Source organism: Pristis pectinata, chromosome 1 (assembly GCF_009764475.1).
Source record: "Pristis pectinata isolate sPriPec2 chromosome 1, sPriPec2.1.pri, whole genome shotgun sequence".
NCBI lineage: Eukaryota > Metazoa > Chordata > Chondrichthyes > Rhinopristiformes > Pristidae > Pristis > Pristis pectinata.
Window position 1 is genome coordinate 135,001,842 of NC_067405.1, and position 15,921 is coordinate 135,017,762.

The 15,921-nt window shown below is 38.5% G+C and overlaps 1 protein-coding gene across 4 annotated transcripts in view; it reads left to right on the top strand.

Moving 5' to 3' along the window:
- ccnk (cyclin K) overlaps positions 1-15,921 on the top strand; it is a 29,509-nt gene that overhangs the window by 1,600 nt on the left and 11,988 nt on the right. For 2 of the 4 annotated variants that reach the window (XM_052026260.1, XM_052026242.1), the window contains exons 2-7: positions 4,687-4,887; positions 7,949-8,030; positions 11,497-11,628; positions 12,883-12,988; positions 14,859-14,937; positions 15,088-15,257. In XM_052026260.1, coding sequence (XP_051882220.1) covers positions 4,691-4,887; positions 7,949-8,030; positions 11,497-11,628; positions 12,883-12,988; positions 14,859-14,937; positions 15,088-15,257 — 766 coding nt within the window. In that variant the 5' untranslated portion in view covers positions 4,687-4,690. The remainder of the gene's footprint in view (positions 1-4,686; positions 4,888-7,948; positions 8,031-11,496; positions 11,629-12,882; positions 12,989-14,858; positions 14,938-15,087; positions 15,258-15,921) is intronic. The other 2 variants (XM_052026251.1, XM_052026269.1) reach the window with 1 other exon arrangement.

The following is a 15,921-nucleotide window of genomic DNA, read 5'->3' on the forward strand; positions in this document are numbered from 1 at the left end:
AGATATTATTCTAGTGTGGATTGAGAATTTGTTCACAGAAAGAAATCAGACTAGCAATAAACAGGGCCTTCTCAGGGTGGCAGGCTGTGACACATAGGGAACTGCAGGGATCAGTTCTTGGGTCCTAACTGTTCGCAACCTTTATCAACACTTTGGCTGACCGGACCAGATATAATAATTCAACATTTGCTGATAAAACAAAACGAGATGGTAATGTGAATACTGATGAGAATTCAGAGACTTCAAGGGGATATAGACAAGCTGAATGAAGGACAATGATGTGGCAGATGTAAAGCAGTATGGGAAAAAAAATGTGAGATTATCCACTTTTCTGGAAAAAAAACACATGCTTAATATTTCTTAAATGATGAGAGATAGTGAAATGTTTATTCAAAGGGAATTGGGTGTCTTCATACACAAGTTAATGAAATCTAACATGCAAGTGCAGTAGCCTGTTAGGAACGGAAATAGTCTATTGGTCTTGATTGCAAGAGAATTTGAGTGCAAGAGTAGGGATGCCCTATTACAATTGCATACGACCACACTTAGAGTATTGTGTATGATTTGAAATACAAAAAAAACTGCAGATGCTGGAAATCTGAAATAAACAGAAATGTCAGGATACAGTTTCTTTTTATTTTCATTTCTATATAATTTTGATTTCCTTGCCTCAAAATAGAAGACTTGTTATAGAGGGATTTGCCATACTAGTTGCTGGGTTGCTAGGGTTGTCGAATGTGGAATGATTGACAATGCTAGACCTCTATTCTGTAGCATTTGAAGAATGAAAAAATACCTCAGTGGAATGCAGAATTTTTTTAAGTGGCTTGACAGGGAAGATTCAGGGAGGATTTTTCCACAGACTATGTAGTCTAGATCTATTGGACTGATTTGGACTACATAAAAATGACTGAAATGAAGAGGACTCTCTTCATTCAGAAGTTGTACATTTTTGGTTGTTGTTGAAGCTTTCCAAGAACTTTTATTTAAACTGCATTTATTTCTAATGTTATAAGATAAATTGCGGCAGATGCTTGGTTTGGAGGCACTCTGTGTTTTTGTAAATTAACTGATTGAATTTAACACACTTTTAGGCCAGCTACAGTAATGTTGCAACTAGCGATAGCCCATAGTAACCAGATGTTAATCTGCTTTCAAAAATAAAAGTAAACAACTGTAGATGCTAGAAATCTGAGTTTAAAAAAAAAAAAAATTCATTAAAACCTCAGCCAATCTGATGACCTCTATGCAAGAGTTAACTTTCAGATCCAGCCTTTTCCTCAGAGTGGAATCTGTACTTGGGTTTTGAGTAGTAAACATTGGCAGGACATTGGAAGAGTTTACTGGATTCCTTAATTTGTTCATAGAAGAACAAACTGTTCTTTAGTATTACAGTTCATGTAACCTCTAACAGTGCAAAACCTCCTCGGTACTGCCCTAAAGTATTATGAAAATGTATGTTTTCAATTTGTAAGAAGTATGGGGGATAAAAGTTCATGCCTGCAGCAATATACAAAAAGTGCTGGAGGAACTCAGCAGGTCAGGCAACATCCGTGGAGGGAAATAAACAGTCGACATTTTGGGCCCAAAACATCGACTATTTCCCTCTGTGGATGCTGCTTAACCTGCTGAGTTCCTCCAGCACTTTTTGTGCATTGTTCCAGATTCCAGCATCTGCAGAATTTTTTGTGTCAAAAATTCACACCTATATTCTTTGGCTTCATTCATAATTGTAAAAGCTATGCACAGCATGCATGTGTATGAAATTTCAAATTGTAAAGAGGTTCAAACTCTGTCCAAATTATCCTAGTACCTCATTGTAGTTCAAATATCCAGTTTTGTCTGATAATGTTCCTGTGACGTGCCTTTGTTCACTACTATTATTATAACCTTGTTATTATAGTATATAAATCCACTGGGTATTTTATGAAATAGCTTTTAGAATTTGGGGCTCAGGTGGGTGCACAGCAATGAAAATCAAGGATACTTGAGGCCAAGAATTGGAATATCTTTAGGACCTTGGTTGCGTGTGGATTATCAGAGGGTTAAAGGAGATGCCAAAGAGCAATTTAAATACATTGTCGTTTTTTTGCTTGGTGTTAAATTTATCCCGACCACATCCCCACCTTCATGTGTAAGGAGTGTTATTCCCAAATATTTGCTGATGGCTCGAGCAGAAACAGATAAATGTGGCTAGCTAGCTATGGCCATCGTGGAAAACTGATGTAACACAAGGCCTCATTGTGACACCAGTCCAGGCACTGGCATCTGCAAGGTTATTTCATTGCCTAAGCAAGAGATTGCAAGGGTGTTCACAGTACCTATGCCGTGACAGATTCTGACAGTTATTTGCCAGGTGGCTGTATAATATGTGTTATATTACCTCCATCAATCTAGCCCCAAAGTACCAGCATAAACAGAAAAGGCACCACAAAAGCCTCGGTCAAAGCAGTCCAGAGCACCCCAAAGATGATTCCATTCCACAGCAACCCGTCCCATTCAGTTTTACAGCCAATTCTGACCAACAAGTCAAAAAGACCATATGCCAAGCCATAAAACATCCAAGCTTCAGAAGAAGGTGATATCCCTGCAGAAGATTTACAGTCTGTTTGTGAAGACCTTCAGTCATGAATCCACAATCTCATTGTTCAAATTTGGAAAGTGGAGATAGCAGAGATGCCAAAATCATGGCCATCTTTAAGAAAGGCAGCAAATCCAACTATGGGAACTACAGAGGGGCTTTCCCACTGCCTGCGATGTGGGAAGTCAACATCAGGTGGTCCTCAACTGCCTCCTCCCCCAGTGGCTGAAGAGCTGCTTCCTGAATGTCGCCAATTTAGAGCGGTTAGCGTAATGCTATTACAGCGCCAGCGACCTGGGTTCAATTCTGGCTGCTGTCTGTAAGGAGTTTGTACGTTCTCCCCGTGTCTGCGTGGGTTTCCTCCAGGTGCTCCGGTTTCCTCGCACATTCCAAAGACGTATGGGTTAGGAAGTTGTGGGCATGCTATGTTGGCGCTGGAATCGTGGTGACTCTTGCGGGCTGCCCCCAGAACACTCTATGCAAAAGGTGCATTTCACTCTGTGTTTCAACGTACATGTGACTGATAAAGATATCATATCATACATGATCTGCACCATACAACAACTTCAGGGGAAGTACATGGAGGAGCAACAACCACTCAACATGACCGTTTTGGCCTCACTGAAGCCTTTAGCTGAGTCAGGTGAAAGGAAATGTGGTGCACTCTCCTCATATTTAGCTGCTCACAGAAATTTACCTCTATCTTGTGTTTGCATTATGATGGCATACAAGCCATAAACCTAACAGCAGGTTCGCAACAGAGCCCAGCAGTGAAGTGGAGCTAATTTACAGAGAACTCTCACCTATATTGTCTGTGCTCTAAAACCAAGATCACTTCAGCCTCAGTTGTTGAACTGCAGTATGTGCACTATACTTGCATTTAAATATGTTAGTATCCCTGATTCCATATTCCCATAATAGAAACTTTGTTTGAAGCTTTGTCATGAGAAAATACCAGGTGGACAAAGGAAAAGACAAAGTTTCCTTGGGAAAAAAATGCATCAACCACATTGACTCCTGGGAATCCCTGGTCCACGACCGCTCAAAACGTCAAAACAATCATGATGCAGAAGCCTCAAGTTCGTGCATTAGGAGCATACAGAAGCCCGATGTAAATGGGTGAATTGGGGCACCATTTCATAATTTACCCACATCTGTCTCATAAGGACCTCCAGCCCATCTGTGGAAGAGACTGTGCTTCCTTCCTGGGCCTTGTTAGCCACCTCGAAACCCACAAAGCTGGAGTGCAAGCAAGTAGTCCTCAATCCCAAGGGGAATGGCTAATAAGACAATGGCTAACATTTTTCAGAAAGATCAACCTTTAATGCTCCAGACCCACTTTTCCCCACCAACCTGCAACCCTGATTCAGAGGCTCCTCAGCTCTGCACTATGACATTACAGAATTTTTCTTATCAGCTTCTTTTGCTACCTACTCCACTGCCAAGATGAAGGGAATAGGCCTTCAGGGTGCGAGATGAAGGTGGGCTTGAATCTTTCAGTTATTTTTTTTCTCCTGTGTGGCCTTGCTGAAGTTAACAAATGGATGAACAATTTTATAGGATCTTTCACATGAATTAAAGTTTACCTTTGTCTCTTGATGAGCTGAAATGGCTGTCAAATGATATGAAGAAAATATGTCCATAAAATCTAGTTTTGGTGTCTGATGGAATTACAACACTAATATGCACAAATATTGTAATTCTAATTGGGAGTTTTGTTACTGAGCAAAGTTAAAAATTAGTTAGTCCTTTGTTTCTTTTTCCATGCTGCAATTCTGAATTCATAAGTATTGCAAACGATACCTATTTTAGTACTGCTGCATAAGCACATACTCACCTTGTGTTTGTCATAATCACAGCACCAATACTCAGCATTGAGAGCTAGTATCAATGACCACGAAAGCTCAAGGTTAATATAGTTATAAGAATCATATTATCCAAATCTAATTTTTCTTATAAGAATGTTTTGCAATAATGCTTTAGACCTCTTGATAATTCAAAAATAAAATCTCTTCAATAAAGCCACCAGATGTGAAACAATTATAGATTATGCTAACTGATCTTTACATTAACTGATCTAACTGATGTTTACATTCTGGCTCTAGGTAAATGAAGGAAAACAAGGAGAACTCCACCGTGACTACAGCACTGGCAAACGTGGACCTCAGGAAGCCATGCTGGTATTGGGATAAGAAGGATCTGGCACACACCCCGTCCCAGTTAGAAGGACTTGATCCAGCAACAGAGGCGCGCTATCGTCGAGAGGGTGCCAGGTTTATATTTGATGTGGGAACACGTCTGGGGTTGTATCCTTTTTGATATCTTTTTAGAAGTTTTGTTCATCAATATAAGGATGTCGGAACTTTCTTCTTTCATTGCTAGGGTCTTTCAGTCCTGTTTAAGGGCAGGTTAGCCATTTGTGGTCCAGGACAATTGTAGCTGACAAACACCTTTTACCCCATAATTTAAGTTGAATTCAAACCCAGACATGAAAACTTTTTGACCTTGCTCTGATTCGGTGTGCTATCTAGTTACAGGTAAGTTTTATTTTTCCCGAGTTAATGATATTCCATTATTTTCAATACAACTAATCTGTTCTAAAAACCCAGAGTCTGGATTGATCTGCCAGTAGGTATCTTGCTGTAAATGAAAACAAAACAAAAAAAAGCAGGAAATGCTTGGTGAGAGAGTTAACATCTCAGGTCACTGACCTTTAATCAGAATATTTAATATTACATATCCAGTAAACATCTAGGCAGCTAACTATTGCTGCAGCTTTCATCTACTTATTAATCATAGAATCATACAACATAAAATAGGCCTTTGGGCTCAACTCATCCATGCCAACCACAATGCCGATCTACACTAATCTCATATGCCTGTATTAGACCCATATCCCTCTGTGCTTTTCCTATCTAAGTACATGTCTGGATGCCTCTTAAACACTGTAATTCTATCTGCCTCTACTACCTCCTCTGGCAGCTTTTTCCAGTTAACCACCACCCTCTGTGGGGAAAAACTTACCTCCCCAGGTTTTCTTCAAATTTCTCCCCCTCACCTTAAACTGCCCTCTAGTTCTAGACTACCCTGTCCTGGGAAAAAAACTCTATCCTATCTATGCCCCTCATAATTTTATAAGCCTCTATAAAATTACCCTTTAACCCCCTCTGTTCCAGTGTGAATAAACCTAGCCTATCCAATCTCTCCTTTTAACTAAAGCCCCCCCCCCCCCCCCCCCCCCCCATTCCAAACAACATCCTGGTGAATCTCATCTGCATCCCTTCTATCGCTACCACATCCTTTCTCTAGTGTGATGACCAGAACTACATAATACTCCAAATATGTTCTAACCAATGTTTTGCAATATCCATCATTATTATTGAATACTTGGCTAGGCATGGTAACATCACTTGCTCTTTTTAACTTTAGTTTTAATATTCCCAGTCAGGAATCATAAAAATAGACAAAGTATAATGAACTATTTCTGCAGAAGTGGAGCTATTGTTTCACCTTTATCCTACTCTTGATTGTAGGTTAAAATTGTTTCTACCTAATAAGCCATCTCGTGAGCTACATTCTTTGCCTGATATCTTCAGACACTAATAATTATCTTTGCATATTAATATTGTACCATATGCACACTTCTATTGAGGGTAATGTTTTACTTAATTTCAAAAAGCATACTTACTTGCTCTTCTCCCACCCTTCCTGTTTTCAGCTGAAGCCCTTGAGTCACTGTTGACTTTGGCTCAATGTTCACAGAGTACAGGATGGTTGTGTATTTTAAGCTGTATTTTGAGATATTGCATCACTTACCTTTGGTTTCATCTGATTTTAATTCTTAAAAGTTCAATTTTGAATTCAGTGGGTTTACAGAAGAGTTCATAAAATCAATCTAGCGTTCAAACAATATGTGTTTGATTCGAGACCAAGAAAAGTAATCTTAAAGTGCATGGTGTTCTGCCTGAAATTTTCCCTCTCCACAACAGGTGCCCGACTTGCTGAGTATCCCCAGCATTTTCTGCTTTTATCACCCAATGGAATTAACTACAGGTTGAAACTCTCTAGTTCGGCATTCTGTGGTCTGGCATGTTTTGAATTTATCGCACAGATCTGTACTAATTAATTAATTCTAATTAAGATATAAAATTAATGAAGATCTGTACTATTCTTTAGCTAATTAACCTACCAGTGCAATTTTTACGGTCTCAGCTGACAGTATTGATGACTTGCAGAAACTTCAGGTTACAGACAGTTCTCGGAACCCTCCAGCTTCCATTTCCTACAACTATTCCATCGTACTTAAAAAGAACAGTTCTCTTGCTCAGAGGAAAATAATTAGGGGTCTATTTCTGTTTTTTTTTTGTGTGGTCCAGCACCAGCCAGGTCCCAAGTGTGCTGAACTAGAGATTCTCAACCTGTGTCAGGAAAGACTACTTTAATATTTATCAACAAAGCTGTTTGGTGTTAGCTCTCTAAGAACACGTGCAATGTTAAAGTATGGATTTATTCTTGATTTCACATCATAGTTTTGGGTCAACGCTTTCTGAAAAACAGAAACTTTTGACTGATTCTGAACTGGCGTCATAGAGTTTCAAACTTTTTATGGACTGGGGGGATTTGTATAAATTTCTTGAAGATCTAGAGGTTGTTAATAATTCTGGTCTGTAATAAGTCGCAGGGCTCCGTTATTTGGCATTGTGGTAGGATATTTGGACTGAGCAAATAAATAAACATGTTGCACATATTTTCTTTGTGCAAATTATTATTCCAGATAGTTCAGTCTATGAAACTGCATTTCTGTCTTGAAATGAGAGCAAGGATTGCTAATTAGGATATATAGTGAAACCCTAATAATCCGGCATGCTTGGAACTTTGGTGTCGGACTAGCAGATTTTCTGGACAATTGGATGTTATTCCTACTAATACGGCAACACACTTTTAATTTTTTGGGGGGGATTTTGCACAGTATTATAAATGTTTCATTGAGCCCCGTAAGTTGAAAGGGAGCACAGGAACTGTTGAAAGGTGAGCTGAAGGGGAATGTGGCAAACATCACCTGATGTGCCAGGTGCTGAACCATTGGAATTTCTGAATGCTCGCGATGGATTATCACACTATACTGCTTCATGTACTCACTTTAAAATGCTACTTTCAGGAAAGAGTTGAGAATTCTGAACAGCTCACCAATTGCAATGGAGTCTCAGCTTAATTGCTAGAAGTCTAGTCTAGGGATCAAATGAGATCTTACTCGTAGACTTGGGTGGGGTGTATTGGGGGGGAGAAATATATCCAATATACCTCAGCTATGTTTACATTGCTGCAGGAAATTATTGCTGAATGTCTTTCTTTAACCAAAGCTGCAAGACATTATGACACACTGGCCACAGGAATCATCTATTTTCATCGTTTTTACATGTTTCATTCCTTCAAACAATTTCCGAGATATGTAAGTACTGAACAGACCTGCTGAATGAAGCTGAACAACTTTTCAGCACCATGATTGGAGCATCTGTGTATTATTGTGGTATATTTTATTCAGACTAGCTGGCTTTTCTTTCACATGGGTTTCAGCAGATTGACAAAATACTTTTGCAGCACACCCTCCAAGTGTGTATTTAGTCTGAGTAGTAGGAGACTGAGTGCGCTAATATGCCCCAGTATATAATGGCCAATGCTTGCATCATAACTGTTCCAATGGTGGTAGAATCCTGCCAAACATTTAACTCTAAGCCTCAAGAGAAGGTTATCTGGTGGCTTAGCAAGGAACTCCACTCTCTGTTAGAGAATGCCTCCATCTGGAGGTGATTGGAGAAAAACAAATGCAACCTTACCAGTGAGCCACATTGGAACTGTTGGCCCTTTAGTGAAATGCTTCCTTGAAGCCTAAAGAGCTGATGCTCTCTTGAATTGAGAAAATGCAATAATATAAATTTTAGGTTTTAATAAGTATTTAATAAAGGAGGGAGAGGAGAAGCGGGGAACAATAGACCAGTCAGCCAGACATCAGTGGTTGAGAAAATGCTGGAATCTATTTTTAAAGAAGTTGTAACAGGGCATTTAGAAAATAATAACAGAATTAGCCAGAGTCAACATGGATTTATAAAATGGAAATCGTGTTTGACAAATCTGTTGGAACTTTGAGATTGTAACTAGCGGAGTAGGTAAGGGTGAACCAGATGATGTGGCGTATTTGGACTTTTGGAAGGCCTTTAGTAAAATGCCACACGAGGTTATGAAATAAAATTAGCATACACATTATCGGGAGTAGTATACCAGTTTTGATTAAGAATTAATGGACAGAAGACAGAAGGATTATTTTTGGGTTGAGTGGATGTTGGTGTGATGGCCTTGGCTGTTCATAAAATTATGTCGATGATTTACATGAAGGAGTCAAAGTGTAATATGTGCAGGCTTGCTGATGATACAAAGCATGGTGGTAGTGTCAGTCGTGATGAGGATACAGAGAGGCTTCATAGCTGGGTAAAGTGAATGGATGAGGACATGGCAGTTGAAGCGTAATGTGAGGTCATCCACTTTGGCAAAACAAAGAAAAGAAAATTGTTAAATGGAGAGAGATTGAAAGGTGTTAGTGTACAAAAAGACCTGGATATGGTCGCAAGAGCAGCGACATCCTGCTTCAATAATGTGAGGCCATGCAGAGATTATATCTGGAATATTGTGCTGTTGAGCTTTGGCTAATCCACTTAAATTTCAAAAACTTCTGATTCTGTAGACAGAAATATGTATTTAGTTACAGAGTGTTAAGTCATTCAGGCAGAATTTTGTTTTATTGGGGGGGGGAAGAGCTTGTCGAGGGTTTGCATAAACAAGTAGCTTGAATCCACAGGGCAAGATCAGTTATCTTCAAAATCCCCACATTCTAATTGAATTGCTAGGATAGCAAAACACAAACCAAGTTTCCACTTGCACAAACACAAACTTTGATCTTTTCCTGCCTTGACCTTCTGTGTTTAAATACCATGCTTTAGTATGGTGACAAGAACCATACACATTTCATGTGAATAATGCCTTGTTAATGCTTTCTATTGCTTTTTGAATGCACTCTCTTTTTTGTTTCCTTTATTATTACAATGGAAGATATTATTCCCTGATGCTATTCCTGTATTGTACCCTGTAGACTAGACCAGATTAGGTTCAGACTAATCTAGGTTTGCAATTAGCTGTTCATCTCATGTACTTTTGCCTCTTGAGACTCCCACTGCAGCTTGAAAGTGTGATTAAACAGTGGGGATAGTAATAGCCTTCGAGTAGACAAATAGGCGATTGAAATTTCATGCAAAGGAATGAGAAGTGATGCATTTTGGCCTAAAGAATAACAGATAATATAGACTGCTGACAGAATTCTTAAGGGTCTGGAGAAACAAAGGGCCTGAGTGTATATGTGCATAAGTCATTGGGCAAATGTGTTGAGTAATGAATCACTCAATGAGTAAAGTGGGATCCTGCGATTCATAAAATGAGGTAAAAAGTACAAAAGCATTGAAATTATATAGAACCTTCATAATACTGATTAGGCCACCTATGGAGTTTTACATCTTTTTCTGTTAGCCGCACTTTAAGGAGGATATGAAAATCAAAGAGGAGAGGAGGCAGAAAAAAATAGAATGGATAGGGTTGTTCACCTTGGAGTGAAGTTTGAGAGGAGATTTGATAGAACTGTACAAGGTCATGACTGGTTTTGATAAGGGTAGAGTTAGAAAGATAGTGTAGCAGATGATCCCAGGACCATGGGACACATTTTATAATTTTAGGCAAGATGAAGGGGGGGGATGTGAGGAAAATCCTTCTTACTGAGTAGTTTTGATCTGGAATTCACTACCTGTTGGAACAATCAGTGCCTTCAAAAAGGAATTGAATAGGCACCTGAAAGTAATTTGCATGTCCTTGGGAAAAGAGCAGGGAGATTGGATTGTTCTGCTATGATCTGGCTTGTGGTCTTCTCTGTATATCATAATTCTATGGTTCTTGATAGTGATGAAAAATGCTTTAACAGATATGTGCCATTTATCCAGGAACAGACAGAACATATCAATCAGTAAATACTTTTCATAGTTTCAATTTTATAGTTTTAATTAAGTGGAAGTTCTTTTTAAAAATCTTTTGCAAGCTTCCCAATTGATATCCATAATGATTTAACACTGGGATTAGGATAGATAATGTTGTTTGTCTACTTTAAAATAAACCTTAGTCTGAATTTCTGATGTCTGTGCTGTGGAGTACTTTGTCCCTTATGCAAAAATAGTTATACTATGTCTGGATCTCAACAGTTTGAATTTGTTCTTAACTTCTAATACTACCAAAATCAGCATCTTTATTAGCACAAAACATGATGGTTGAAGTATTGTCCACATTGTTTGGAATTGAGTCACATCTTGTAGTTTTCTAATGAATTTTCCCATTGAATTGAATGGTAAAAGCAAATTTCCAGCAATGACACCTGTCAGACCAAGCAGTATCCCATAAGGAGGAAATGCTCTATTAATTTCACTAGTTTTTGGAGGCCTGATTTATAGAGCAACATTTGAACAGACATGGAGATTCAGCAAAAGGAATAATGTGATAAAGAAAAAAATAAACAAGGAAGCACATTATATTCAAAGTTTGTGGTTTAAAATGGCTGCTATTAAACTACATTCGTTCTTAAAGGAGCTCTCCTGAAGGATTTTGCAGTGTTCAGATTGTATACACGTGGCTGGTTCCTGTTGACACGATGTCGTGTCATTGAAATTCTTTACAAATTATGAGAAGAGTGGGTATCTGAGTTTTTGTACACCACAGCAGATGGGATTAGGATTAGGATAGATACTAGGATAATGTTGTTTGTCTACTTTAAAATAAATCTTAATCTGAGTGTACACCACAGCGTGTTCCTAACTTGTCTTTTATTGTAGGTTACAGGAGGCTGTTGCCTCTTTCTGGCTGGGAAAGTAGAAGAAACTCCCAAAAAGTGTAAAGATATCATTAAAACTGCTCGAAGTTTGCTGAATGATGTACAGTTTTCACAATTTGGAGATGATCCCAAGGTTGGTATTAATTTTTAATGTATTTTAAGGACATTAATGCAATAACTTTTTTATCTGCAATCCCCTGTTCACACTGTTTCAACTGGCTTCTCGTTGCAAAAATTTGTTTTTGTTTGGTTTTCTGTGGTAATGTAGTGTTATGTGACATGTCAGTTTTCCTCCATCCTACAGTGGAATTGTATTTTATGTGGTAAGGGCTAGGCAAAAATATTGTTCTTGTCTATGATTGGTTAATATTAAGTATTTCTAGTTTGAACCACGTAGACTTTATTTTTGTTTTCAGCAGGAAATTAGTTTCTTTAGTTATTTCCATTTATAGTGACCTTGTACATAGAGCCCAAATGCTGTTTTAGTCTGATCCGCAAACTGCTGCTCTTTCACTTCCTCTGTATCAAGAGGAGAGGGGAACAATGGATAGGAGGAAATCATGAGGAGTATGGAGGTTTTAAAAATAGAAAAGCATTCTTTGGCAAATAATTGATGAAATTAAAGTTATTGTTTAAAAAAAATCTTTTACAAGTCTTGTCTATGGGGTTTACATCTTGGAGGTTGTATCGCTCTGCAATCACTTGTACCCTTCTTGGGCAGACCCTTGGGATTGAGGATGACTTGCTTCCTCTTTTATGAGTTCTGAGAACCACACACTGCCCCACAGGTGGGGCAGGTGATGGGTGACCAGGTGGGCGGGTAGTTGGCGAAGTTGTCCGCCTCATTTGCTCGTTACACGGGGTCTCTGTGTGCTCCTGATGTCTGACCTTGAGGTTCTCTGGTCCCATCCACTATGCTTCTTCACTTTGAGTGGTCATGGGCCAGACAAAGGCAAAGCTTCAATGAAACAAGATTCAAAATGCCAGTTAATTAATGTAGCTTTGCTATATCTGGGTGTTGGTTCAGCCACCATGTGCACCACCATTATTATTTTCCTTGTCTAGTAACCAGGTCCTACATTGGAGCAATTTAATACTGGGAATTTACTGTAAAGGAGTTTCTGAACAACCAAACAATATTGTCCACTGTATCTAATAAAAATATTATAATGCTGAAATGTTTAGCAGGTCAGATAACATCAGTAGTACAGAAAAAAAACTAGAGGTACCACTTCAAGTGAATGATTTTCATTGTTATTTCAATATGTTCGGTTTAGAAAAGATGCCGTTTGGTTTCTTGGGTTATCTAAACCAGACTGAAATTTGAGTGTACTGTATTTTTTTTTGGACCACAGTTTAAAAATATTTTTTCTTGTTTCTGAATTAGGAGGAAGTCATGGTTCTGGAGAGAATACTGCTGCAGACAATTAAATTTGACTTGCAGGTCGAACATCCTTATCAATTCTTGCTTAAGTATGCTAAGCAACTTAAAGGTACTGGAATTGCATGTTTATGCTCAGAGTGTGCAGTCTCAAGTTTATTTCACTCCTGTTTACTGCTTTAACACTGCCCAGTTCAGCAACAAAAGCACATATTTCAAGCAAAACAACTCAGCTGGTTACATTTCTCAAGTATATAGACTGAAAATATGGGACCGAGAAGCTTGGATTACCGAGAAAGGGTGACGTTAAGCATCGATTGCAATTAAAAATAAATAGATGCAAAATTCACTTTAGTGATCAATATTAATCATATGGTTACAAGTGAATTACCTACTTAAGCTTGATAATGTTGCAAACCACAAAATCTGAGAAATAAAATGACCATCTGAATCCTTATAATGAGATTGTAGTCTTGAAATCAGTGCATCTGTTGTGTGCTGATTTTTCATTGCATGGTTTTGTTTGATTTGCGCATGGTGATGTGAAGGCCAGCCTGCTTTGTGTAATCTGTTAGATGTTCACACTGAAAGCAATGGCTTCCTCGGTTACTAATACGTATCTATGTGTTAGTAATATGGGAGAGTAAGCTCTTAACTCCTGATGGATTTGATCATATTTCCTTTTATTGACCTAACAACTGTTAATTTCTCTTGTAAATGCACCACCAATAGGATGTCCAGCCACAGAAATCAAAATGGTTCTGGTTTGATCTCAAGTCCACATTGTATTAACTTAGTTTTGTGCTGCAAGGCTAGGGTAGATGGTGTTATGTCACAAGGCTGGGATTGATGATGGTGGGTTAAACTAGAGATGAGGAATGAGGAGTGAGGACCCTGATGGATCTCCCTTGGCTTTTTGAAGATACCTCGTATTGAAAAACTTTCCACAACCTTCCAGGTTAGAGGTTCACCATCCTCTGCATTGAAGAAATACTTATGCAGTTTAATTTAAAGTGACTGCCCCTTTTATTGTATGTATGTTCCTTCATTTGAGACTCTCCAATAGGAGGAAATATCTCAATCTATCCTGTCATGCCCTTGTAGGATATTATATGTTTCCATAAGATCACCCCTTATTCTTCTCCAGTATTTAAGAGATTTCTATTTGGTATGTGGAAAATTTTCCTTTCCTAAAGAAACTACACTAATCTGCTTGAAATAAAAGCATCTAGGGCTCACAAACTAAGGATATAAAAGGGCCAATTTTTGAATCACACATGTATATTCCTGGCTTAGAAACTAAACCGTGTGGTGCATTTACATGTTTGCAGTACAGTCTCTTGGGGGTATTTGTGGGATCTGAACTAGAAGCATGAACTAATGTATTGTGCAAAATGCGTATTATGCACAGTCTTAACCATCGCACATAAATTGTTTAAATGGGTTAGATGAAGGGAGTGTCCAGTTTGCTGTCTCAGAGCCACGTGTGACCACAGAGTTCTAACAATCTGGCATTGGAAGCTAGAGGAGGAGGTGGGGGTGGGGATTCCATTCTATTTTTGTGTTGTTCATTCGTCAGTTTATTCTGTTTGAATTTTGTGTGTCATGGAAATTCTTAGGCACCAAGAACACCAAGCAAGATGACACCACAAACTTAGGATTGATAAGGACATAGATTTGACCTTTATGAATAGGCCTGGAGGCCACTTCTGCTATTGAGACATGAACTTGGACACTTCAGATCAATCAAGGGGCTGGTCAAGAAGTGTGACAAAGTGAAATTTAATGTATGTGAATGACTTAAAGGGGAAGAACTTACCAAGGTGTTCTAGTTTTTTTGTTCAGATTTGATGTGAAAATAACAAGGGTTGTTGCACTTAAGTACTGATTTATTTTGTAGTAGATAAACTCTAAGCTTCAAATCTAACTGTTTTTCTTCTTGATTCATAGGTTTTGAGCTTAGAGGTTACACATAATGTTAGTCCAATTTTCTCTTTCTGTAGGTGACAAAAACAAACTTCAAAAGCTGGTGCAAATGGCTTGGACCTTTGTAAATGACAGGTAAGCAATCTTTTGAAATGTACTCTCCTTAACATAGACATGAAAGGCTAATCCTACATTAATAGGATAAATGTTGTTTATCATTTGTTTTTGGCTTTGCTTTTGATGCTTTGCAATGGCTCCTTTAACAATATGCTATTTGTCTTTCAGCCTGTGCACTATGCTATGTCTCCAGTGGGAGCCTGAGATCATTGCCGTGGCTGTGATGTACCTAGCTGGTAGGCTGTGTAAATTTGAGATTCAGGAGTGGTCGGCCAAGCCAATTTACAGGAGATGGTGGGAGCAGTTTGTACAGGATGTGCCTGTCGAGTTACTGGAAGGTACAGTTAACAGTCACAATCATAGAGATTATCATATGGCAGGAGTCCATGAGTCGGTGGTAGTTTTTCACAAGAACAATCCCACTAGATCCACTCCACATCCTCTCTCAATAGCTCTCCAAAATGTTTCCTTTCAAGTAATCATCCAGTTCTAAGAGCACTAAGAAAATATTATCAGATTGATTTAAAGTAAGCATGTATGTCTAACCTGAGGTGTATTTCTTTTTTATATTGAATTTAACGTATAAGGTTCAAAGTAGATCTGGTACGAGTGATTCTTTTGCAGCAAGAAATAAGGATGCCATAAATTGACACTGAACTAAACCAACAAATGAAAATGTGAACTCCAAACGTCCCTTGACGGCATAATTGATGAGATTCTTGGAAGCAAGCTTTCACTGGTTTCAGTGAGGACTTTTCAATCAGTAACTAAGTGGCCCCTTGTACTAGGATTAGAGTCCACTCTAATTGAGTGCAGTCATGTCTTTCGTTTCGCTATGATTTAACCAAATTTAATTTTGTTGTAAAATGTGTGGAGAGTTCCCGGTTGATTCATTTGATGGTACAATGTGGTATTTAACATTGCTACCAAGAAAGGATTGGTTCATTGTAATTGCTGTCTTAGCTCAGATAGTAGTGGGGTCATACATTGCCCTCAGCCTTT